The sequence below is a fragment of the Eleutherodactylus coqui genome, chromosome 5 (genome assembly GCF_035609145.1).
Source record: "Eleutherodactylus coqui strain aEleCoq1 chromosome 5, aEleCoq1.hap1, whole genome shotgun sequence".
NCBI classification, from domain to species: Eukaryota; Metazoa; Chordata; class Amphibia; order Anura; family Eleutherodactylidae; genus Eleutherodactylus; species Eleutherodactylus coqui.
In genome coordinates, this window is record NC_089841.1 from 217,724,288 (window position 1) to 217,749,043 (window position 24,756).

General features: G+C 42.7%; 1 protein-coding gene across 3 annotated transcripts; it reads left to right on the plus strand.

The window, feature by feature from the left end:
• Positions 1-23,945, plus strand: VLDLR (very low density lipoprotein receptor). 3 transcript variants are annotated; one of them, XM_066604228.1, is made up of 19 exons: positions 1-402; positions 10,284-10,403; positions 10,761-10,883; positions 11,806-11,928; positions 12,681-13,052; positions 14,117-14,239; positions 14,349-14,471; positions 15,451-15,570; positions 15,784-15,909; positions 16,030-16,201; positions 17,278-17,502; positions 18,554-18,672; positions 19,023-19,162; positions 19,238-19,379; positions 19,466-19,609; positions 20,416-20,475; positions 21,649-21,726; positions 21,890-22,059; positions 23,215-23,945. In XM_066604228.1, exons 1-19 carry the CDS (start codon positions 330-332, stop codon positions 23,248-23,250), a joined length of 2,589 nt encoding a protein of 862 aa, XP_066460325.1. In that variant the 5' UTR covers positions 1-329; the 3' UTR covers positions 23,251-23,945. The 3 variants fall into 3 exon arrangements, with proteins under 3 accessions (XP_066460325.1, XP_066460326.1, XP_066460327.1); XM_066604229.1 differs by lacking the exon at positions 20,416-20,475; XM_066604230.1 differs by lacking the exon at positions 11,806-11,928.
• Positions 23,946-24,756: the final 811 nt, after the last annotated feature.

Here is a 24,756-nt window from a genome sequence, read left to right on the forward strand (position 1 = left end):
CTCCCCGTCAGGTGATGCTCTCTCCCCGTCGGGCCGGCACGTTTCCCCGGATCATGCAATCCCCGGCCGAGCGGGATCACAGAGACGTGCGGAGCGGGTGCAGCGTGCCTGAGCTCGGGGGCGCCGCCTGCCGCTCCAGCGCCTCATCTTCACGCCGCCCGCCGCCGCCGATATAAAGCAGCGCCGTGCAGCGCCAGGGAACGCACGGCTCCTCCTGCCTCACCCGGATCTACCGCCCGGCGTCGGACCTGCTCTGCTCTCCCCGAGCACAAAGAGGTGTTCCCCGCTGTCGTCCTCCCTCCTGCCGGCTCTCTGGGGGCTGCAGCGCGATGTGTGCGTCCTGCTCGGGGGGTTTGGTGCTGCTGCTTGCCGCCTGCTGTCTTCTCCAAGGCTGGGTGCATGGTGAGTAGCGGGCACAGCCCTGGCATGCTGCTGCATGGTGGCACCTGGGGAGGGTTAATGGAGTGGCACATGAGGATGTCATTTTATAGCAAGCCTCCATTTATCCTCAGCGATAAGGGAGACCACCCTGCCCTCTGCTAGCTGCCCCTCTCCACACTGCTCTTGGGGGTTTCCCTTACCAGCTTGGTACATATGCCAATGACTGTGCCATCCCCTTTGTACTTAGCACTATTTCTGCAGGTACATGCTACCCTCCAGGGGCTTCATTACAGAACTTGACCTAAATTATTGGAAGATCTTCTAATTGTGGGTCCTGTCTGCACAAAGTTCTACCAGGGAGTTAACCCTCTAGCTCCCAGCAGAGCTGCAGCCACATCTTCCTTTGTGTCCTCCATCCTTATTGTATATCAGATGGGTGACAGACAATGTAACGTCTTTCCTTCCATACATCATCTGGCTAACAAGCTTCCTCCATGACCTGGCTGCTGCCTACTTGTTAGGTGCCCTCTTGGAGGCTTGCTAATGCCCTTGGTATCCCATTGGGCCTAGTAGGCCACTCTTGGTGTAGGCCAGCAAGCCTAAAGTTCTTCAAGGGGTTGTCTGGCCTAGGAAACCCATTTTCAAATATCATATTTGGAAACTTAAAATTTTAGAGGGGTTTCCATGGAGGACTGGGTATATCAAGGGCTTGGCATTCATGATGTAATGGGGGGCTGTAGTAGTTCCAGGCTGAGCCTTCATGCATGTTACAGCTGATTGCTGTAGGGTCCCAACAGTGAGACTCCCTGAGAACCCTTATAACCTAGGCATGGTCTCAAGTGGGGGACCCTTTAATTGACCTCTGTATGAAGACTTTATATGGCTTTCTTAGTATTTAGTCATGTTTGTATACCCAGAAAGTTTATTATAGGTAAGTGTTCAGAATGGTAAAATGCAATTGCTATCGAATATGTGAGTTGACTTCTCCTTGGAGTCAAAACTGAAATGGCAATGGCCTATTTTTGAGGTATGTGTAGGGCTAGAAATGAGTAACATTATATGCTAGTAATGGGGTAAGTCTATCAGAAGTAGCCATGTGCTCCACTGGTCTGTCTAGGCATGTGCCAATCTCTATGTATTGGAGATTTTTGACCCCCTCCTGTGCTATAATGCTAGGCTTAAGGTGAATTAAGAACTTTAATCCTGGCATTGACTGATCATTGGTGGTGAAGCCCAGACATAACCTGTTCTACTGAGGGCATGTTAGAAAGTTGGCCCTGGTATAGACAGCAAGGACACGTAAATGCAGCAGTTCTGTTACAGGTATCTCTGTGGTTGTCCTGGCATCATGCGTTTCTGCAGGCTTTAGTTGGATGAATTTGGCAAACTTTTGCATGTGTCTAGACCTTTAAAACCCTCAAGCTCATCGACGATCACCTGAACGACTTGTATGTATTGCACTGACTCTCTTCCAACAGATGTTGGGGATAAGTATTAAGCAGTTGTATTCCAATATGTCTGATCCCCTCGTTCCCACAGGAGATGAGCTACTGGTAGAGATGGCTGGCAGCAGCTTACTCCCCTCTTCTCATCCAGAACACACACTTGGCTGAGTGTACATGCCAATGGGTGCTGCTGGTGTATGGGCACCTTATGATTTCTTTGGTCTGACAGGTTTAGCAGTGGACAGGCTTCTAGTTCTGTTAGTGGCCAGCCTACTTAAGGGGTTCTATGTTTGACAGTCTTCTTGCTCACAGGATATAGAGATGACTTTCAGATCAGTGGGTGTCTGATTGCTAGGACCCCTACCAACTTCAAGAACAGGGCACAGCACATCCTGAAGTGAGGAGTAGCAGCAGGCACACATGCAGAGTACTTGAGCTTGGCCATCTCTTAGGCTTGCATTGAATGGAGCGATGTGACTGCTTCTGTCCTGTTCTTGGGATCAGTGGGGGTCCCAGTGGTTAGACTCCCACTGATCTGGATGGAATACCCCCTCATCATGCAGATGGGGCTAAACTCTCAAACACAGCATAACCTTCCTTCGAGACAACATATTAAAAATGTCTTTGCTTTCAGGGAACCCTTGCTGCCTGTTCTCCCTCAAGAAGCCTTGTATATGGGAGCATTCTACTGTTTCCCCCAAAATAAGACAGTGTCTTATATTTTTTGTTCAAAAAGGTTTAACTTTTTTACATGTATAGCTGCCTGGACACTATTTAAATTGACTTTTCAAATTAACGGTTAGCAGGGCTTAATTTTGGAGTAGGGCTTATATTTCAAGCATCCTTAAAGCCTGAAAAATCACCTTGCATCCTCAAATATTCTGGAAAATCAGGGTATGTCTTATTTTCAGGGAAATGGGGTTTTGCTCTGTATTTGAGTACCTTTCCTATACCCATGGCTGGGTATAGATGTTTTCTGGGGGACTCTAGACCAGGTTTTCGGGACTTCTGGTTAGAAATCACTGATGTGTACAAAGCCACTTTCTAAATGAGTAGTGATGTACGTCTTTGAACTGAACCATTCAGAAGCCTAAACATTGTTAGTGGAGTGCTAAAGACAACACCAAGTACTCGCAGCTTGTCACATCTGCCACGAGGGCATTCATTCAGGGAGACTGTTCATTGTCTCAAAGGCATTCATCTGAGTGCCAAGTCACCTGAATGTCACCTACTAGAGTACAGCCTACAGCTGACCTGTTTGCAGAAAGACTGGTTCATTCATAAGTGTAATCTCGAGAATGAACTCAAGTGCTCGCTGTAGTGATCAAGTTGTTACAAAATATGCAGACTTCAGTAACTATTGTGCAAAAGGTCTTCTAGCCTCCTCTCATGGGAAACTATGTAGCAGCTCCTCATACACACTGTAGCCACTCTGCAGCATAACACAATGAGGACAGGACTAATAGATCTGCTCTTTAGTATTAAACTCGATGGGGCAGGTAGGAACGGCACCAAACTTATTAGTAATCAACTTATTGGGGCTTGGGCACTCTTAATTGCACCACTGTTTGGCTTTACTGTATAAAAAAAAATAGTGCATGCCATCAATTGACACCCTTCTGATACCACCGAGCTGCATCTTTCCTAGCAAGCACCAAAAAGTTGTCTAAAACATACACTTCTAGTACATACTAAGTTTAGTTAAAACTTTTACTGGAATTCTGTTATACTTTGGTAAATCTTCCCATGTATATTGGGGTATGTTCACATGTAGCAGACAATGGTGGTGGTCCGCAGACTTCACTCCAACTGAAAGGGTTAATTCAGCTGCAGATCAGTGTCAAAACTGGCTCCCTCTGTGTTGATTTGCTACTGTAGAAAATCAGCACCACGCTTCACTGTGTGAACATGCATTATAGTAGTAGTTCTTGACACCTGTTAAACCTACACCCACAAGTATAAAGGGCTTTTAAGAGTCAGTTTTCTTATCTCCTAATATAACCAGTGGGAGGAGAGTAACTTCTGAGGTCTAGATGACCCAGCTGCTTGACAGCCTCTTGGGCTGCTGAATGTGTCCTAGAATTCCCTGGGAAGGGGCACCTTGTAGGAACTGGCCATAAACTGAGGAAGTTGTGAAGTGTCTACTACTATACACCCCTTATATAGCCAGTAGAACGTTGGCAACTGTTCTGTCCAACACTTGTAGCAGGATTAACACATTATGTATTCAGCCATGGTGCTAAATAAGATTAGACTTCTTTGCTGACTTTCTTTGCAAGCAGACGGAAGTTCTGCATCTAGGGACCCTTCTACACTGAACAACCGTTCAGATACAAAATTGCCGGAGTCTGAACCATAGGCTGGTGTAAATGCCGGCATCAAACAACAAATTATTGTTATGCCTACAGAAACTGAACGATCGGTTGGTGTAAACAGTCGTTCATCCATAAATGAAGGTGGGTGTCAGGAACAATCTCTGGCCTGATCTGCATTCACTTAGATACATTAAGACAAAGATAATCGCTCAAACAGCAGTTTGAGTGACAGTTTTGAGCGCTCATCTTCGCATAACTCTTAAGTAGCTAATTGGCTACTTTAAGAGTTAAATGCAGGTGGAGTGGGACATCTCTGACTGAGGAAAATGGCAGCTGTTTGCATATACAAAACAGCTGCTTTGTTCTCGGTGATCAGCAGTGTCTTGCTGAGCTGATGGCTTTGAGAAACAGCAGGAGTGCTGACAGCATCTTTGTTCTCAGAGCTTTCAGCTTGTATCCTGCTGAGAAACTCCAGCGGGATACCAGCTATCAGTGCCGCCTGCTGAGAAAATCAGTGTGCAGCGCTACATCAGTGATTTTTCTAGCTTGCTAGAAATAGATGACTAACAAATGGTGCACGATGGGAGCGCATTTAAACACAATTATTGCTCAAAAGATAGCTTTTGAGCGATAATCTGTCTAAATGGGCCTTTACTGAATTAGCCTTGCATAGGAGCAACTAAGGACTCAATCGTCTTGTGTGAATGGACACTTAGACCAGGGCACACTTGCATTAAATACAGCCAGTTTTTGCTGATATAACAGACTTTTTCTTTCCCCACTGAGTTGACTAGGTGAGTATAATCCATAATATGGATTGGAATAGTGCATGGTGCTTTTTTATCTTGTTTGCAGACTACACACAGATAAAGAAAATGCTAGAGGCTTTCTGCTGCTCTAAAGTTGCTTTATTTCTTTAGTAGTGTTCAAGTATATAAGTCGGTGTTCCAAAAATGCCATCCATAGCCAAGCTGGGGAGCGCTTGTATTGGCATAACCGCAGCATACTGCCATAAGGAGCTCCAAAGGTGACGTGTGAAACTCCTTTCCAGTCACTTCTAATTCACTTGAAATATACAGCTGTAAGGGCTTATTCAGACGACTGTATATTGGCCGGGTTTTCACACCCAGCTGGTACGGTGTCCCTCTCTGCAGGGGGCGAGCCCCCTGTCCACGGCTGTTGCAGAATATTGCCAGCGATATTCTGCCATGAGGGGGCTGCTGTCAGGCTCACCGCAAAGAACTATCTGACAGATGGGCATGCCACGATTCTCCACGAGCCACACTCTAGATCCAACGAGCAGAGAATCACTATGGTCCTCGACTCGTGGATGCTGCGGATTATCGTCACGGGTAACGCAAATAACAATCACCCATGGACAGGCAGCCTTAATCTGTGCATTAGGGCTCAGTTCAGGGTTTCCATCTTTGCTCTTTTTTTTTTTCTCTGAGATGGAAACCTGAATGCAGTCTAAGGCTGCGTTCACACAGGATGGAAATCCAGAATATCTGCAGCAGGACTGAATGGAAATTCCATGAGCTTTTTGCCGCTGAAGTCTCAAAACACTTTGTGTGGGTTTTGACGGTGCCTTATTCTGCGGTGGCCATCTCTCCCCATAGAGAGCAGAGTGCCCGTAGCGGAAACAGCGATGAAATTCACGTGCCGCGACTTTGATTTCCACGCGGTTTGTCAGCAGCGGGCTGTCTGCAGCATGTGGACAAGATTTTTGCAAATCTCTTCCACTTTACTGCAGGTGGAAGGTCTGCATGGAAATCTTGTAGCAATTCTGCTCTGTGTGAACACAGCCTTACATGTGCATAAATAAACAAATCCTATGTATAAGAGAAACAAAGGAAATGCATAAATCATGGAATCAATAGATTAACATTAATAAATCCCAGTTATGTTTTTACATGGCCACAAGTTATTAAATACTTTATCCTCAATCATGTTAAAACAGGTGCATCGCAATGCATATAAAACCATTGTGTATACTGCCTTATTTTGAATTATGAAACACCTGTTTTTAAACAGCTGGCTTGATGTAATCGTCTCCAACATTCACTCACACCAGTGCCCTCTGAGAACTTGGTGCACTTCACCCTCCCCTTTACCTCTTTAATGAGAAACTAATACAATGGCCAACTCTTATAAGGTTAACATGACTATGGAGACTGTAGTACAATAGTACTACAAGGGATCTCTATTCATGGACTGTTTTGAGTCTTGACCCTTAAGGATAAGAGGATAATAAAACTGCATGGATGGTCAATTAAGTCATTAATAGAAGCATTATTAAAGGGCTCGTCCCGGTCACTGTGTCCCCATGCATTAAAATAAAATGTTGGTTACTTCTACTCATCCCCTGTTGCCAGCTCCAGTCTGTTTACAGCCTGCTGTGATCTGTACACCTGCTGTAGCAGCCAATGACAGAGCTGGGCCATGATGGGTGAGTACTGTCGTTGGCTGCTGCAGCTTGTCTATAGACAGACTGCAGCCTGTAAAGTGGCATCACAGAGTTGCCAGTGGGGAAGAAGTAACTGCTGACTTGTTAAGACATGGGACTCGGGGGTAAGAGTTTCCTTAACTCGGATAACCCTTTTAATCAAAAAGGTAGCAAACTTTATTTCTGCTCATGTAGAGGTCTAACTTAAAAAGCAAGAGAAGGGATCAGAACAAGTTTTAATAAGTTATACCAAATAACTTATTAAAACAAAAAAGGGATATCCATCTACTATTTAATCTCCTGTATATTTTTTTTTCTCAACGCAGTGCTAAACTCTGTACAAAAACACCTGTGAGGCCGGAGTCTGTGCTCTCAGGACTGGCATAGCAGGCTATGGAACACTCGATCTTTGCATTGAGTCTTTAAGCTGCCAATCAGAAAGTATTCTTTAATGAGTCATTAATTGCTAAATATCCTTAATGACCTTTTGACTATATAAAATGAACCTGCTTGACTTGTCCATTATGGTTCTTTAAACCTCCTGCAGTCTCATTGATGACTTACAAGTTACTTTAAATGCATTCTATAGCTTGCAGATCCCTTTGTAGGGATTCTCGGGTGAAGACACTTGTGTTGCAGTTGACCAAAGTACTTTCTTTAATAGTTGCAGTAAATCTAGTCAGATGTCCTTGTTACATGAGGGTTACTGTCTCTTTAAGGAAAATACTGGCACCTTGCTTTACCTTGGCAGTACTTCTCTATGAAACAATCGATGGTTGAAGAACCTTGTTTCTATAGGGCAATGCTCTGATACACAGGAGGCTTGCTACTGTTAACTGGCTATTTATCTATTGGCAAGACAAAGGCAGTTGGCAGAGTACATGCCAGGGTCACATGTGGCTTTCTGCTACTTCATGACAGGCAGACAAGTTGTAGCAGCAGCTTTACACTCTCTGCTCCCAATTGTCCTGTCACCTCTACTGAACCTTGACATCTGACTGCAAGTGGAGTCAACAGCCAAACTTCCCTGCTGCAAAATGCTCTTCAAATTGACTTTACAATTAAAATACCATGTGTGGTGGGCACCCTGTATACTTAAGGCCCATTTACACGTAACTATTATCACTCAAAATTCATTCAAACAAATTTTAGCATTAATCCTTCAGTGTGAATGCAAAAAAAAAAATCGTCTGCAGCAATCTGTCCCTGGATGTTGGGCCTAAATGCATACCATAGGAGGTGAAGCGGGCAAGAAGCCCACAAGCCGGCAGCAAGTCTTTCCATTTGATTGCTCTGCACGAGCGCTAACTTCATTAGCAGTGACATTGGTGCTTGTACAGTCACTTGGCCAACTGTTGGCCAGTGTAAAAGGCAGTGTAGCCTGCATGGCCAGTGTAAAAGGGCCATGCAGGCTACAGTTAAGTCAATTACTCTATCCAAGGCAACAATTAATGAAAAATGACTTGGTGGCTTAGAGGGTTTTTTTTGGCATTCTGAAAAGTGAAGCTCACAGGATAAAGACAAATCCTCTGGTGGGTCTGAACCCATATAGGTAGTAAGTTTTACATTGGCTGCTGAGACTGTCTAGATGCATGGACAGTCACCCTCCACTTCATGTCCTATTGTTACTAGAGAGGGCCCTCACTAAAAGGACAATAGACCGGACAAGACTCCTCATGGCCAGCACGTTAAATGGATACTTTGTGTTGAAGAATAGGGAAACCTTCACCCTTTTGCTAGATAATGACCTTGGCCATCATATTAACACAAGTTGGTTGATTTAAATGTCTTATTTCACAGGTACATCAAAACCTAATTTGTGGTGCTGGTGAACTTCATGTTTGAAAGAAATAGTTCAAAAAAAGATATATAGTATTGCATACTCTTGCATCAGTAGCTTTTTACGAGGCACTCTGGGAAAACTCGCATCAGCAAGTATAAGCTGCCATTAAATGACAGATGTATTCATATGCTGTTGGTTTCAGCAGGTCACTTCTCTGACAATAGGAGTATATTCATGGGTGAATGAGACTTGCCTGCTGCGGCCATGCTGATAAGGTGCCATGCTGGTTAATCTGGTCAGGATGATTAGTACTGAATGCTGCCAGCTGTTAACCACAGTCTGCAGAAGTTACACTTATTGATTCATGTATATCTTAAAACTTCTCCTTGAACATATGGACCACTTGTGTATGATCTAAAATGTTAGCACAAAAGCTGAAGAAATATTTTTTTTTTCTGTAAATGCTTGCAAAGAATTCATAAAGGATCACCAAGATACTTTTAATGACTCAACTGTCACATAGAAGAATTTTTTTCCCCCCAGATATTTCAGTGTTCTGACGGCTTAAAGCCATTTTATTTTGACACTTCAAGAATGATGTAACGAAATATTTAGACTGTATCACAATGATCAGTATAAAGTGAATTAGACTTCATTAAATCATTCCCCTCTTCAGTGTTCTTCCAGTCAAAGGAGTAGGTGACACTAAGTATTCATGTCCCTCTAAAGGGTAACATTTAGTATCAATGCAGACAAGCATGAAATGGCCAAAATCTAAACTGTAAATGGTAAACCCTGTTAGAGGAAGGTCTCTACATTGTAGTTAGTTCAGGTCCCCATAACATGACACCTGCATATTAAAGGGGTTGTCCCACGGCAGCAAGTGGGTCTATACACTTCTGTATGGCCATATTAATGCACTTTGTAATATACATCGTGCATTAAATATTGGCCATACAGAAGTTATACACTTACCCCCTCCGGTGCTGGCGTCCCCGTCCCCATGGCGTCAACTGAAGCCTTCTTCTCCTTCCATTAGACGCGCTTGTGCTGTCTGCTCTTCTGTTCTGTTGAATGGGACCGCACTGGCGTGCTTGCGCTGCACAGGTCTTCTGCGCATGCGCAGACTAGCTCTCCGGCGCAAGCACGCCAGAGTGGCCCCATTGAACAGAACAGAAGAGCGGACAGCGCAAGCGCGTCTAATGGAAGGAGAAGGCTTCAGTCGGCGCCATGGAGACGCCAGCACCGGAGGGGTAAGTGTATAACTTCTGTATGGCCAATATTTAATGCACGATGTATATTACACTTCTGTATGGCCATATTAATACTTTGTATAACCCCACTTGCTTTCACGGGACAACCCCTTTAATCTATTCCCTACACTGGTGTCAAACTTAATACTGTAACTTTTTGCACCTATCACCTTACTGCTACCTACAGGAAGAGCTGCCTCAAAATTAGAATAAAAATACATCAGTCAGTGGCTTGAGGATTGAAGTTCTGCAGTAGTTTAATCAGTCTATATGCTGTTAAGTTTGCAACTTACTTGAAAGTCACTAGTCTACAGGAATCTCTAGGAATGAGTAGCCTCACCTACAGGCCCGCTCAGTATGACTTCTAATGGACCAAACTCTTCCTGGACACAAGTCATTTGATATAAAGACCATATATCTGAATTGTGTTCCAAGCTTTATTGTAAATTGCATTTAGTATGTGAACCTCTACCTACTGTTCACATTGGTGACCCCTTCTGAATAGTCTTGTTATAGGCATCTTCAGTTCTCAGTCTAGAATAGCATGGTTCAGGCTCTGTGCACACAGCAAAATAGTTGAAAAGACCTCTCTAACTGTTGTAAATGCATTATCTTTCTCTACAGGAGACAAGGCAATAAAACTGTATTGTATTCTCTTAGGCGCAAAGACACTTTGTGAAGAGTCTCAGTTTCAATGCGGGAATGGACGTTGTATTACTAAATTGTGGCAGTGTGATGGTGATGAAGATTGTTCAGATGGGAGTGACGAATATTCATGCAGTAAGTCTCACTGCTAATATTACTTTATTGGTAAACTCATTCGGTCAAGGCTAAGGCTATGTTCACATCTTCACTGGAGGAGTCATTCATAAGTTTTGCACAGATAGGTCAATGGCAGACAAAATGGGCCAGCATGCTGTACTATCTGTCCAGTGAAGTATTGGAGGTGAAGCCGGACTGACCCTCTTAGAATGAATGGGGTCTTAGTGCCATTCAAACTGGAAAGTGCCAACTTGGGTCTTCCAACATGGCTGCCTAACAGAACAAGCACTGATGTGAATCCAGCCTTAACCTGGAGTTCAGTTTTATATATTAGCAACTTGCACTTAAACCAATCCCTTGTCTTTCCGTTCCCAGTAAAGAGAACTTGTGCGGAGCAAGACTTTGTGTGCCAGAGTGGCCAGTGTGTTCCAGACCGTTGGCAATGTGACGGAGACCCGGACTGTGACGATGGCTCCGATGAGACTCCTGAGTTGTGCCGTAAGCGATGTTTCATTTAGAGAAGCTGTAACCAGAAATGGCTATAAAACGCCTTGAGCTGTAACTGGACAAATTGATGGTGTGACTAAAGCTGCTGTCATTAGCTTGTCAGAAACGTTTAGATGGCTACTTGACAGAACATGCACTTTAACTAAAGCTCTGCTATACAGTAAAAACTGATATGCCCATAATTTAACGGGAGCTATCGGAGTTTACTGCAAAAAGCATGGCTGCCATAAACGGCACACTCAGTCTAGTATGAACAGAAGCTTACAGCTCCCATCTTTCAAAGTGAACCCAGAAACTTTATTTTTTTTCCTTTCTTGCTGCTTGCTCGCTTTACTTGAAGCTTCCTACTTTATTTAGAGCTGTGCAAATAAATGGGCTAGGCTGCAGCTTGGCACGGTCTCCTGGCCTCTTCCCATGTGGCAAGTCTTCTATGTTCTTTTCTATGCAAAAGGATCCACAACTTTTCCCTAGCATGATTGCCATAGTACACAAACTATTGATTAGCTATATACTATGTAATGGCCCAGGTGATGAACTGCTTATAAAAATGATGGGTAGCACCACATATGTTCTAGAAGGATTGGTCATCCATGTTAAAACATTGGAAGGTGCTTTTTGAGTTGCACACCATCGGCTCAAGTGTTCGTACCTGAGCAGTAATCCTCCTGCTTGACCAAAAAGTTAGTATTGTGACAACTCAACCAATGTCCTGCAAACTCTTGACTGTAACAGTTACATAGTAACACAGTATGTAAGGCAAAAGAAACATGTCCCTCCAGTTCAGCCCATTACCCCACCACCAATGTTGATCCAGAGGAAGGCAATTCAGTATTGTACTGTGTAGCTTTGTTGCTGTAAGCTCTGTAGCCACCTTCCCGCAAAACTTTTTATTAATGTACAAAACTACTTATAGATATGAGAGTATGCAGACGGACTGAAATCAGCTGTGGGTCCAAGTTATTGCAATGTATCCCCATCTCTTGGGTCTGCGATGGTCATCCGGACTGTGACACTGCAGAGGATGAAGAGAACTGTCGTAAGTGCATGACTTTAGTGGATATCTGATGGCTGTGGGCAATGGAGGAGAATTTGCTATGATCTCTTGCCAAGCCTTAAACGTCTATGTTGCATGCGCTTTGTGTTCTAAAATTCAAATAGGTTAACACCACAAAAAGTAAAATGCACCAAGATTAAAGAACCTGGTCTCCTTACAAGTGGTTACAAATGAGCATTGTAACTGGGCATAATTTATTTAGCTGTCTTCGCTGCCAGCAGGGTCAGTGTGTCGGTGGAGTGGAAAATGATTTTTGCTGACATGGTTTTAATATATTCTTAGACTCCTCGGCTGACTTGGCGACAACATGAAATAATGCAGCGCTGCCCCAGGGTCTGCATCCAGCTGGGGTTAAAATTGGGCCACTTGCTAGATGCCTCTTATTGAAGAGACTGATTTGGTAGCATCTGCAACATTTTTGTGGTGGTAAACCTATGTGTCTGCAAGCTTAAGCTTCTCCTTAGGGATGCTTACTCACTTCCTCTTAACTTTTTCTTAGAATTGAGACTTAGTTCTGACTTGTTGCCATTTAAACCCTAGTAACTCTCACATGTTCAATAACTAGCAAATTATTGCATCATCTCTATACAAGGCATTCCCTTCCTCTGCTGCTTCACTAGCACTGCTTGGGGAGTTTTAATTCGGAATGTATTTACAAGGTGTTGGAGGTCTCTTCTGCATAACTTGCTACACCAACACGAGATCAGCACTTAATCTTCTCCCCCCCTCTCTAGGGAATGTGACCTGTAGTCCAGCTGAGTTCACTTGCTCCAATGGTCGCTGTATCTCCAGCAACTTTTACTGCAATGGTCACAAAGACTGCAGTGATGGAAGTGATGAAGTGAACTGCACCTCTCCCACATGTGGGGCTCATGAATTCCAGTGCAAGAACTCCTCCTGTATACCTCTCAACTGGGTGTGTGATGACGATGCGGATTGTGCAGATCACTCGGATGAGTCTCTGGAGCAATGTGGGCGTCTGCCAGTCACACCCCAGAGGTGCTCCGCTGGGGAGATTCTATGTGGTTCTGGGGAGTGCATTCACAAGAAATGGCGCTGTGATGGTGAAGCTGACTGCAAGGACAAGAGTGACGAAATGAACTGTCGTAAGTTTCCACTCCTTTCATATAAAACACTGTACAAGGTACCCTACATAGACAAAGCTTACTTGATGCAAGTTGTGAATGTTGTATAACTGAAATCTTTAAAGTTGTATAGAAAGGCAATGGGGAGGGGGTTCTCAAACTTGTCTAGGTTAAAAAAAAACTGCTGCAAGTTTGGGAAAGATCTTGGTATACCACTTCAATCATGTCTTTCTAGGGAGCATTACCCAATATGGCTTAACACTAGCCCAAAATTTCACAACTTCAGGTCTCACTTCAGCTCACTGCAATAGCATTTTATGGACCGTTTTCATAGACTTGTGTAGTCACTAGTGGGTTTTCCTTGTTCCGCAGGGTTGAGGGCATTACCAGAACAGGCCTATATAAAAGTGGACTAAACAGAGTGCACTGTCAGAATCTTTTTGCATGTCTTCTGGAGAACTCAAGGGGTGAACTTCCATCTGATCTCCATTTTTGCCTACCGGGCAACTGAGACGTGACTTGGCTCAATGGCAGGGCTTTACTTTTTTATTATTGAAGACCACAGTAAGGGCCCTTCCAGTGAAGGCCCATGCTATGTAGCCACTATGGGCATAGTATGGTCACATGCAGCCCACTGCATGGCCTGGCTTCACCCTTCTATCTTGCTGCCATATCCAAGAGGAGGGAATGGCTAATCTGTTGGGCATTGCACTACTCTAAAGGTTTTTATTTTTTGTCTAAACCCCAAGTAGATCTGTGCTGGTTGGGATTGAGCTTACATGGTCAGGAAAGTGGCCTAGAGTTTCAGATAAAATAACACCAGCCTAACTAAATTGCTGGTGTCACCTTTTATTCTTGGTACATCTTTGACCACTTTTTACACCTTTTGGCAAGACAAAATGAAGTCCCATTTTTGCACAATTATGTTACAAACATACAAATTTTCCTCTTGGAATTCTGTAGGTCCCTTTTTGGGCTGCTTGACCTTATCTACTCCAGTCCTACTCTGAATGTACTGTCATTGTATGCGCTGCATAACTAGAATCCCACAAGTAACTTTTTTTTTTTTTCCCCTTTACTCTTAGCTTCTCGTACCTGCCAGCCAGATCAATTTAAATGCGTGGATGGGAACTGCATCCATGGTACTAGGCAGTGCGATGGTGTGAGAGACTGCCTTGATGGTACTGATGAAATTCGCTGTAAAAATGGTGGGCACAATAGTGACTTTATTTGCAGTGTTATGTCTGTCCAGCAAAAGCAATAAGCGCCTGTCTCATGGTTCTTCCTCATTTCCCTTGTACTGACTGGCATCTTCAGTCAACCAGTGTTCAGGACCTGGAAAATTCAAGTGCAAATCTGGAGAATGCATCGATATACATAAGGTGTGCAACCAGCAAAATGACTGCAAAGACTGGAGTGACGAACCTTCAAAGGAGTGTAGTAAGTAGCATCACTACTTTGGACTTTATTTTGTTGCAGTTATGCTTATAAGGGCTCGCTCACATCTGCATTAGGGGTTTACATTGAGTTCTGGTTTTCCAGCAGAAGGCCCCCCCACCCCCCAAACAGAACCAAGTTTCTGCTTTTCCAAGTGGACTTCAGTGGGTCTTCAAAAAAGCTTTGGTTTGGCTCCACTATTTTTTTTTTTTATGGGTTTTCAGGAAAAACTTTATGCCTGTAGATTAGGTTTGCAGTCCACTCCAAAATAAACCTTGCATTGCTGTCTCTGGAACAAAATGTAAATTATTTGAAATGACTGTCCAACACTATTTCAATTCAAAAGGGAAGAGGTGTTTATAGTCTTAAGGGTATGTCTAGATAGGAAATGCAACAGCTGCAGCTTGCAACCTGGACTTGTGGCAAGTCAACATGCATTACATGCTGACTCTAATGAGCATTGAGATCCACAAAGGGTTAACTTGTGTCTTGCACTGCTTATTTCCAAGTCTTCCTCACTGTCTGGGTATTGATGACTAAAGCAACCCTCTGGTTCTGAACAAAGTTGCCTGAGCCACTTCTGACTACCTGATTTACATTAGCATGCAGGCCCTCTTACAATCCTTCAGTGTAAATGCTGCCAACAATCTAACAAATTGGGTTTTTTTTTGGTTTGTGCTGCAAAAAAAAGTGTCTTGTTTGCTTTAAATACCGATCATCCAGTCATTCTCAATCCCTTATAGTGGATGAACAACTTGTTTGAATGAGCCAACAATGTAACTGCATCTAAACGGGCTGCCTTCAAATGAGAAATTGGTGTCGGTTAACACATGTGGTCAGATGTGGTTCTGCCATCTTTGGTCAGGGCTAGCTTCTCTGTGGTAGTCCAAAGAACATGTTCTATAGTCAAAATAAAGTTCTAGCAGGTGATCTTGAAATGCATCCAGGCTACAAGTGTCCCAACTCTTTGCATCTGTTCTAGATTTAAACGAATGTCTGGTGAATAACGGCGGCTGCTCACACTTGTGCCGTGACCTGGTGATTGGCTATGAATGTGACTGCCCAGCTGGCTTCGAACTGATTGACAGGAAAACATGTGGAGGTAAGTCAGTTGGCCTTGAAGAAAAGCCATAGGGTATAAAGTGAACCCAGGACATTGCAGTCCAATCACTGAAGGTGTGTTGAGAAATCAAATGGTTTCTAAATCCTGTGATGGACAAAATGACAAGACTTTCAGGAAGGTTCTCCGTTGTTGGCAGGCTTTTTCTGTTTGCACTAGTAACAGTGATCATGTGAAGTTTATATCTGTTTTTAGATATTGACGAGTGTCAAAATCCAGGAATTTGCAGTCAGATATGTGTCAACCTAAAAGGAGGATACAAATGTGAATGCAGCAAAGGCTATCAAATGGATCTGTCAAGTGGTGTCTGCAAGGCAGTAGGTGAGTTCAGGAGGCTGATGCACAAACTTTCAAACGACTGCTAAAAAGCCAATGTAGTTGCATACATCAAGAAAAGTAACCAAGCGCTTTCACTTTTTTTTTTTTTTCTCACCTCTGTAGGAAGGGAACCTTGTTTGATCTTCACAAATCGCAGAGATATCCGAAAGTTTGGACTTGAGAGGAAGGAATACATCCAGCTAGTAGACAAACTGCGGAACACGGTAGCACTTGACGCAGATATCGCAGGGCAGAGTCTGTTCTGGGCTGACACCATTCAGAAGGCAATATTTCGGTATGCTAACTGCTTTCATTAAAGAACTGTTTATTCCACATGCATGCCTAAGATAAGATGGAGACTGATAACGGTGCATTCTATAATTGTCTGATTAATATTTAGTTCTAAGAAATCGTGGGAAGGTTAAATCCCATCTACTGATGTAAGGAATGGGACTTTGTCTTTTACCTTGAGCAAATACAAAAAAAAAATCTTCCACAATAAAATGAGTCTCAGAGCTCACTAGTTATATGCAAAACCCCCCCCCCCCCCCCCCCCCCCCCCCCCCCCCCCCCCCCCCCCCCCAGGCACCAGTTGTGACTGGTAATCTGGAAAGTTTCTATGCAGATCACATCACCACTGTGGCCTGTCTAGTCTGGCCAGGATAAGTTGACAGGTTGCCTTTAAATGGCCTTTACACACTGATGCTGGCTGTAATAAGGCTTTCATATGACTTCTCAATACAGTACCACTAGCGGCATATTTTACCTCCCATCACATGGAGATTTGTGTTGGCGAGAACAAGGCTGGAAAGAAAAAGACATAGGGTGACAACTTGTCAGCTGATGATTGAAACACTTTTATGGTTGCTTGGGCCCAAACATATACTTGTCAAATCTGGCCATGTAAAAAACCCTTAAGCATAGACCAATAGCAACTGGATTCCAGTCATCTTGTATAGTAAACTTTGTAAGGCTGAAGGATATCAATGTTGCCTCGGAGGAAGGCAAATTCTACCCTTGAAGTAGAAGCCAACGTCTCTAATCTCAGGAAACAAGTTCTTTCCAATTCGGTCAACATCCTTCCTCCAGTAACCTAGTGATCGTAACCTAATCTTGCTCTCAAAGACAAGGTTTTTTTTGTTTTTTTTTTTTATAGCAAATTGGTTCTTTGTACAATGTCTCAGCAAACTAATGAACAGTCATTGTTCTGTATACCAGCAAATTAACTATCATTGGTACACCAACTCCTCTCAGCAGCTATCTGAATAATTGCTTCCATGTAAAGCTATCCTAATGCAACAAACTGGGAAATGAAGTTTGTAGCTGTTTATTGCAGAAAAATCTAAATACACTTTACCCCCTATCTTGTAGTGCATCACTGGACAGCCGTGGTGGTATAAAGGGCCATACGAAGGCCATTGATGTGTTCCACAGTCCTGCTGCCATCGCTGTTGACTGGATCTACAAGAATATTTATTGGACAGATGCTATATCCAGGACCGTGTCCGTTTCAAACTTTGATGGGTCAAAACAGAAAGTCTTGTTCAACACTGGCTTGAAGGATCCATCTTCTATTGCTGTGGATCCAATTTCTGGGTAAGGACCAAGCAAAGTTTATTAAATGCATAGTGTCTAACATGACTAATGAGATCCCTCCGGCTGCCCCCCTCCTGGTTACACAAGCAAATCGTTGGCCTCTCAGTTTTGAGCAGGCATAAAAAAAAAACCAACAATAAGCTAACTATCACTCGTTCATTCGCTGGCAGCACTTACACTGAACAATGATCGTTCACACTTGCATGAATCTGAACGATTGGTTCGTGGGCAGCTCTTTATTAGGAGGGGTTTCTAATAAACGGTGCTCATTACAGTTAACCTTATGCAGAATGGTGACGTTAAGGTAAACTCTCCATATAAGTGACCCAACATTCAACTAGAGACATAGATGGGTTTTTTTTCTTAATATATACAAAATATTCAAAAAATTTTCATCACCTTCACTTAAACTAATAACATGGTATGTCTAGAGGATTGCATTTTTAAGGGCTTCAAAAAGTGACACGGCTCAGTCCAGTTATCACTTAGTTTTCTAAAACCTAATCCAGAATTCTGGATGCTGCTTTGCCAATCACAAATCAAAGTTTAGTTCTCTTGACGCTGTGATGTGATGGTTACTGCCAAGTCATTAAACCTTGTGCAAAAGTGGCAAGGAGCCAAATGACTTGTATGCAGTGGTAAAGCAATGGGAGCAAAAGATGTGCCTCTTCAATATTGCAGGTATTGATGTGTAATGTATGTAGACACTAGGGGACTTATGAAACTTTGTTGCCCATAGCAAACTTTCTTTTTTTCCTCTCCCCATCACACACACTATAGACAAGAGTAGCTAATAGTTCTCGTTTTTTAAACAAGCAACTGATGTCCTAGTTCACTCACACAACCTGGTATCCAGACATATACATCGTTGGCTCGTTTAAACAGGAAATTGTTCAGTTCGCATTTATTGAGAAAGTGATAACGACTAAGTTGATATTTAAACCAAATGATTAGTAGAACAAACCGCTTTTTATGCCTGCATGAAATGGAACATTGAACAAGACAAACTCTTTATACGTCTGTAACATCCATACAATCTTTACTCTTCCAGGTTTGTCTACTGGTCAGACTGGGGAGAGCCTGCAAGAATTGAGAAAGCTGGAATGAATGGCATTGACAGACAGCCACTAGTGCAAACTGACATCCAGCGACCCAGTGGCATTGTGTTGGGTACAGTAAACCTTGTTTGTCTTTTTGTAGATTACTACTAAATCTGTAATGGGTGTCCTAAGTTAAGGTGCTTTTACACAAAGTATTATCTGGATTCTCACAATGCTGCAACTGAATGACTAACAAGAACTTACTGCTTATTTTGTCATTCAGTTTCTGCATACAGTGAACTGCCTGATTACTGTGAATGCAGGCAGGCAGGCTAGAAGATTAACTAGCTATGCTTATTCCGGTGTAAAGACATAAACTGTTGCTGTGATGCCTGACAGATTGTCCCATGTAAAGGCACTGAGCCACACAAGCTCCTTAAATCGTCTTTGGCTAACTTGGGGTATTTCTTTCATTCTTAGACTTGGTAAAAAGCCGCCTATACTGGCTTGATTTGAAGCTGCATCAACTTTGTAGCGTGGACCTTAATGGACAAGATCGCCGGATCATCCTAAAATCTCACGAATTTTTAGCTCATCCTCTTGCGCTTACGATATTTGAGGTGAGAACCAGCCCTGCAATCATGGCCAGAAAACTTCTCTATTGCTCTTGGTGTATAAATGTCTTCTGTTTGTAGGACCGGGTCTACTGGATCGATAATGAGAATGAAGCTGTCTACGGTGCCAACAAGTTTACCGGCCAAGAGTTGGAAACCCTGGTTAACAACTTGAATGATGCTGAAGATATCATTGTCTATCATGAACTTGTCCAACCCTCAGGTAATCTACTCTTAGGATTCCAGCTCTATGAAGTCCGACTGCATTCATTTTGTAGTATATTAACTGAAAGTTGCTTTTGCCAACAGGGAAAAATTGGTGTAACGAGAGAATCTACAATGGTGGGTGTGAGCATCTGTGCTTGCCTGCCCCACAGATAAATGATCGCTCTCCAAAATATACCTGTGTCTGCCCTGATGGCTTGCAAGTTGTTGATGACCGAAGATGTAGAGGTGTGTGCATCCTAAACACTATGCATTAGACATGGAGACTCGCCAGATGGTAGGGTTGGAGTTTTCTAGGGTGAAATCGCCATATGCTGCATAACATCACAGGATTTTGACTTGAGATCTAAAGAGATCTCTTGTAAGAGCAATGGGTGGGCATAGTGGGCATTCTTATAAAGCACAACTCTGTAAATTATAGTCTACAATACATGACTTGGTGTATTTTGCTACATCTAATAGCAGTCACTGAGCCTTGTTAAAGAATTGTTCACTTCTAAACACGCCCTTAGGGCTTATTCAGATGACTGTATATCGGTCGCGTATTCACGCCGGCCGACATACGGCTGGAAGAGCCAAGAGCAGTGCTTTGAGCTCTTGCCCCCTCTCTGCCAGCTCTCCTTTGTAAAGTGCATACACAAAGCCCAAAGTTTAATGGGTATAGGAGCACTTTCAAACTAACTTTCACTAACTCTACTACATTGAGTATGGCTTGCAAAGGGGTTTTGGTGTCACGTAGACTGTCGGTGTCGCTTCTGACTAATCAGTAACATGAACGGCTTCATTCTCTGAATCACTTGTTCTCATAAATTAGTGTTTAATCACTGTTCCCATATTGATGAACACTTCACTGTTTGTTTAGAGGTCTTTCAATATGTCTTGTGGCTCATCAAATCATGTGACTGTCAATGTGATAACGCCTAGCCAGGTATGGAAATGCCTGCTGGTACTCTAGATGCAATATCTTAAATCATCTCAACTGAAGTTACTTTAATTAAAAAAAAAAAATCAGTCTTACAATCTTGTCTGTTTAGGTAGTGAAGAACGTGCTACTAAACCTGCATCATTACATCCTGAAAAAGCACTTCCAGAGGGTAAGTGCTTGGTATGAATCTTATAGGTAGTTTGGCTAAAAGTAAATCTGGTTTAATGTTCCCTTTCTGAGCAGAACCTTCTCTAGTGATATGACTGTAGCACCTAATTCAGGCTTGGACCAGTCTTGTATAATTGGTACACAGGACTATTCCTTTAAGGGATCCTGGCTTCTGTTCTAGAAGCGGTTCTACTTCCTATGCCACCATAGACTAGCAATTTAACCTAAGGGTGTGTTCACACGTTGGTGACTTGCTGAAGATCTACACTAAAATCTGCAGTAAATCTGCTACATGTGAACACTCACAAAAATCCTTTTGAGCATGTGTAAAGCTAAGCTCATAGGTCCTGAGTGAAAATCTGAATATGCAGAAAACTTTATATTTAAACAGTTTGCAGCCTCTCAATGCAGGAAAGCTTTAGTTGTAGTCTGTTGCAGACCCCTCGAGTTTTAGATAATCTCTCACCCATTCAGAGTGCCACATTCTTCTAAAAAAATCTTTTTTTTCATTTATTATAACTTGTTTGTCTGTTTATATGTACATACGATTTAGTGTAACTTGGCATAATACCCCAACTCTTGTCAATCCACTTGTCCTGTTATCACTGTACATTGTAGCTCACAAGTCAAATACCATCTCATTCAGACATCAAGGTTTAATGTTCACCATGCCATTTCTTCATTTTAGTTATGCATTTAGACTAAAACTGCTAATGGATTGTCCAGTTGTCAACTATTGGCCTAGCCTTAGGAAAGGCCATCAATGGTAGATCATGGGATCCACCACCTGGAATTCCTGCTGGGCCAGTGTGCTCATGTGCGAAGCTGATTTTTGCAGGAAGCGGACAGCTCTATTCCTACTGTGAATTTTGGCCAATACAGTAACTCCAGTGAGGGTTTGTCTGCAATGCCTAGCCACTACAGTGGGAATGGGACTGGCTGCTTATAGAAATATGCTTGGTGCATAAGCAGACCAAAGAGCTGATCATTGGGGGTCCTGGACAACACTTGCTAACAACTGCAGTTAAACCAATTTTCAAATTGGTCAACCCCCTTTAAGATCATACAGCCCTGTGTAAGTTAACAAGTGAAGTTTGTACTAGTCTGACAATTGACTGCTTGTCATGCACAACTCTTAGCCTTCCAAAAAGTAATCTTATGTCTCACTTTTTAGATGGCCAAAGTAACACCTCCATATATGATGGAAGTGCCACCAAGGGTACATCTGCAGCTTGGGCAATTCTTCCCGTCTGTAAGTATATGTGGAGACTTGGATTATACAACTGAGTTATTGAACCACTTGAGCAGTGGGGCTGGGGTCCTCTTAACTTCATACTTGGCTTACCAGGGTGTAGTTGGGTAAACTAACAGTCTTTTAATGCATGCGCACATATAATAATTTTTTATTCTTTTAGTGATACTAGTTATGGCAGCAACAGGTGCTTACCTTATGTGGCGAAACTGGCAGCGGAAGAACATGAAAAGCATGAATTTTGATAATCCTGTGTACTTGAAAACCACTGAAGAAGACCTCACGATAGACATTGGAAGGCACAGCGGCAATATAGGACACACATACCCAGCTGTAAGTGCCTTAATACCCTTGGGGGTTCAGCTTTGAACTGTTTAGCTTTGCAAAACTGAAGAGTGCTCTACTTGCCATAGCAGTGAACATCTGGCCCAACTGCCTCTAAAGCCATTTCAATTCTAGTTTCTACAATAGTAGTGCTGGCAGAGCCCTTCATCATGAAATGCTGCTTCAGCTATTCCACTGACTTGGTTAATGGAACTCATCAAGAGACTTCATTCACCACCTTTCCTTTACGCTCCACTAGTTGGTCTGCTGCTGTTACATTTTCTACAATAGTAGTGCTGGCAGACCCCCCTCGTCATGGAATGCTTCAGCTGACAGCCATTGCACTGACTTGGTTAACAGAACTCATCAAGAGACTTGCGTTCACCACCTTTCCTTTACGCTCCACCAGTTGGTCTGCCACTCTATTGCATTTTCTGTATAACAATGCAATAGTGATATGGGGGGTGGGGGCTTTGGGTTAGTTTATTAATCCCAGTGATGCTTTAGACTCTGCACCTTCCCCTTCCTCTTCATTCACAATGTACAGGATTATGCAGGAACAGCTTTGATGGGTGTTATCCTTGATCTGACTAGCACTACAGAATCATGTTCAATGCTGAGATCACTTGCCTACCAACTTCAGTATTGCAAACTTTTTTTTTTTTTTCCTGCATCTGAAACTTTTCTTTTAATAAATCTTACAAGTGTGACTCCACAAAACAACTTGACCATTTCAACATTCTAGAAATGTATGTTAAATGTTAACCACTTCATGTACCAAGAGGTAGGTTTTTTGTTTTTTTTTTTTGCCTGGGATTCAAACTCCTAACTGTAGAGTTGCACACTCAGACTTGGCCAGTAGCCACCACTGAACATTCCTACCAGACTTCAGCTAATGTGTGACTTTGCATCTGTAATGACTGGGCATACGCTGAAAGCATTCAAAATGGTAACTCCCTTTGCATTCAAACTTGCACAAATATTTGGCCACAACACCTACTCAACATGAGGTTAAAGACCTGGTGCACTGCTTGGTATAGGGCAAAGTGACCATGTTGACCATGTTTACTTCCTACAGAAATGTGGTTTAAAAAATGCAGGCTATGAACTAATCAAATGTTGCTTTTAGCTAAGTTAAACTAATATGTAACTTTTCTCTTCCAGATATCTGTTGTAAATACAGAAGACGACATGTCATGAGCCCGGCTATACATAGTTGGCATTCACCATCCTCCTTCAGTCTGCACTGCTTCAACAGGATATATTGGTTCCAGATGGTAACCAGTCCAGAAGCTGAACGCATCCTGCCCCTTATTATGGAAGTGACTATTTTGTATGACCCAGCTGTTACGAATGGAACCTGTTATGGAGACCTTTTTGTATATATTTCTTAACGAGCTTTGTTCAGCTTTTGAAAAGGTTATCATTTCACCCATGGCTCCCATACCTTTAATTTATTTTTTCAGTATTAGCAATCTCACTCCCACACAGGCCAAGTACTGTATAAAAGCACTTTCCATAAAAGCCATATCCCAGCAATGAAATCTTGTGCTATATATAGTGAATTCACCTGTACATACTTGTATAGGCAGCTGTACATATCTCTGAAGACACAATCACTATTCTGAAGCACTTTGAACTTTAGATTGTAAATATTTCTGTACACTATGGTTTTTGTTCTCAATTGGTTGGGGCGATGGCAATAGACTTAAACAAAACGGGTGATTCATATAAAATTGCCAAATAACTTCTTAACCTTAAACAATTTTGTATGCGTGAATGCAGCTGTAAATGTGTATTGACTGTGACCTTTTTCTAGAGGTATACAGGGGGTAAATTCCCTATCAGAACCACTGGAGATTCTCTTGAGAATTAAAGAAATGATTTACTATAAACCTGGTGTTGTGGATTGATATTGCAGATGTGAGTGGGACGTTAATGCTGTTGGCAAGCACCATGAAATGGGCACTATAGATGGCAGGTTCCATTTAATAGTTGGGTGTCTAATTACCGAGCTCCTGGATTCACTGCCCTCTTCTCTGATCTTTTGTCCTTCATTCCACTTGCCTCAACGTTGCAGGAGTGATTTCTTATGACAAGTGTAACAAATCTATCAGTAAGCCACATGAATAATTCCAGATTTCAAAACCTAAATATCACTACAATTTTAAGTATCGGCACATTGAAGCTTTTACATGGTAATAGCCAGTTGAGTGCCCAAACGGGTGAAGAACCACAATGTAACATTTTTACTTTGGAGTGAAGGGAAACGTTTACTCTCGGGCTCCAACTACAAAGCCTGCCTTCGTCTTAAACGGGGTCTCCAACAAGAATAAAACTTTATTTTTCCTTCCGGACTGAAACTCAAATGCTGGCATTAAAGGTTACTGAAACGGGAAGCAAACTTTTTTTTTTGAAGACTTTGAAAAACCTTCAAGCAATTCTGCTATAAAACCTACTATACATGCTGTATTTATACAGGAAAGTAATATACAGATCCAGACAATCTATAAACAATGGTGAAGGAACACTTTCTTAAATTAACTCAAGTCTTCAGGTCAGATGAACTGCCTTGGGGTACCAAGGCAAGCAGCAGAGGTAACTGCTAAACCACTTTCTGTAGACTTTGAACATATCTGGAGAACAGGGGGAGTCCCAGATGTTTGCCCAATGTACAGGAGCCCATAGTGCGTGCTATCTGTCAGT

What these genes read in the sequence shown, in the direction of transcription:
- VLDLR (XM_066604228.1), top strand. Translation starts at nt 330, where the DNA reads ATGTGTGCGTCCTGCTCGGGGGGTTTGGTGCTGCTGCTTGCCGCCTGC. An exon ending in ACCCAGTGGCATTGTGTTGG is followed by an intron (nt 18,673 to 19,022) that starts GTACAGTAAACC and finishes TTTCATTCTTAG; the next exon opens with ACTTGGTAAAAAGCCGCCTA. An exon ending in TTGGGCAATTCTTCCCGTCT is followed by an intron (nt 21,727 to 21,889) that starts GTAAGTATATGT and finishes TTATTCTTTTAG; the next exon opens with TGATACTAGTTATGGCAGCA.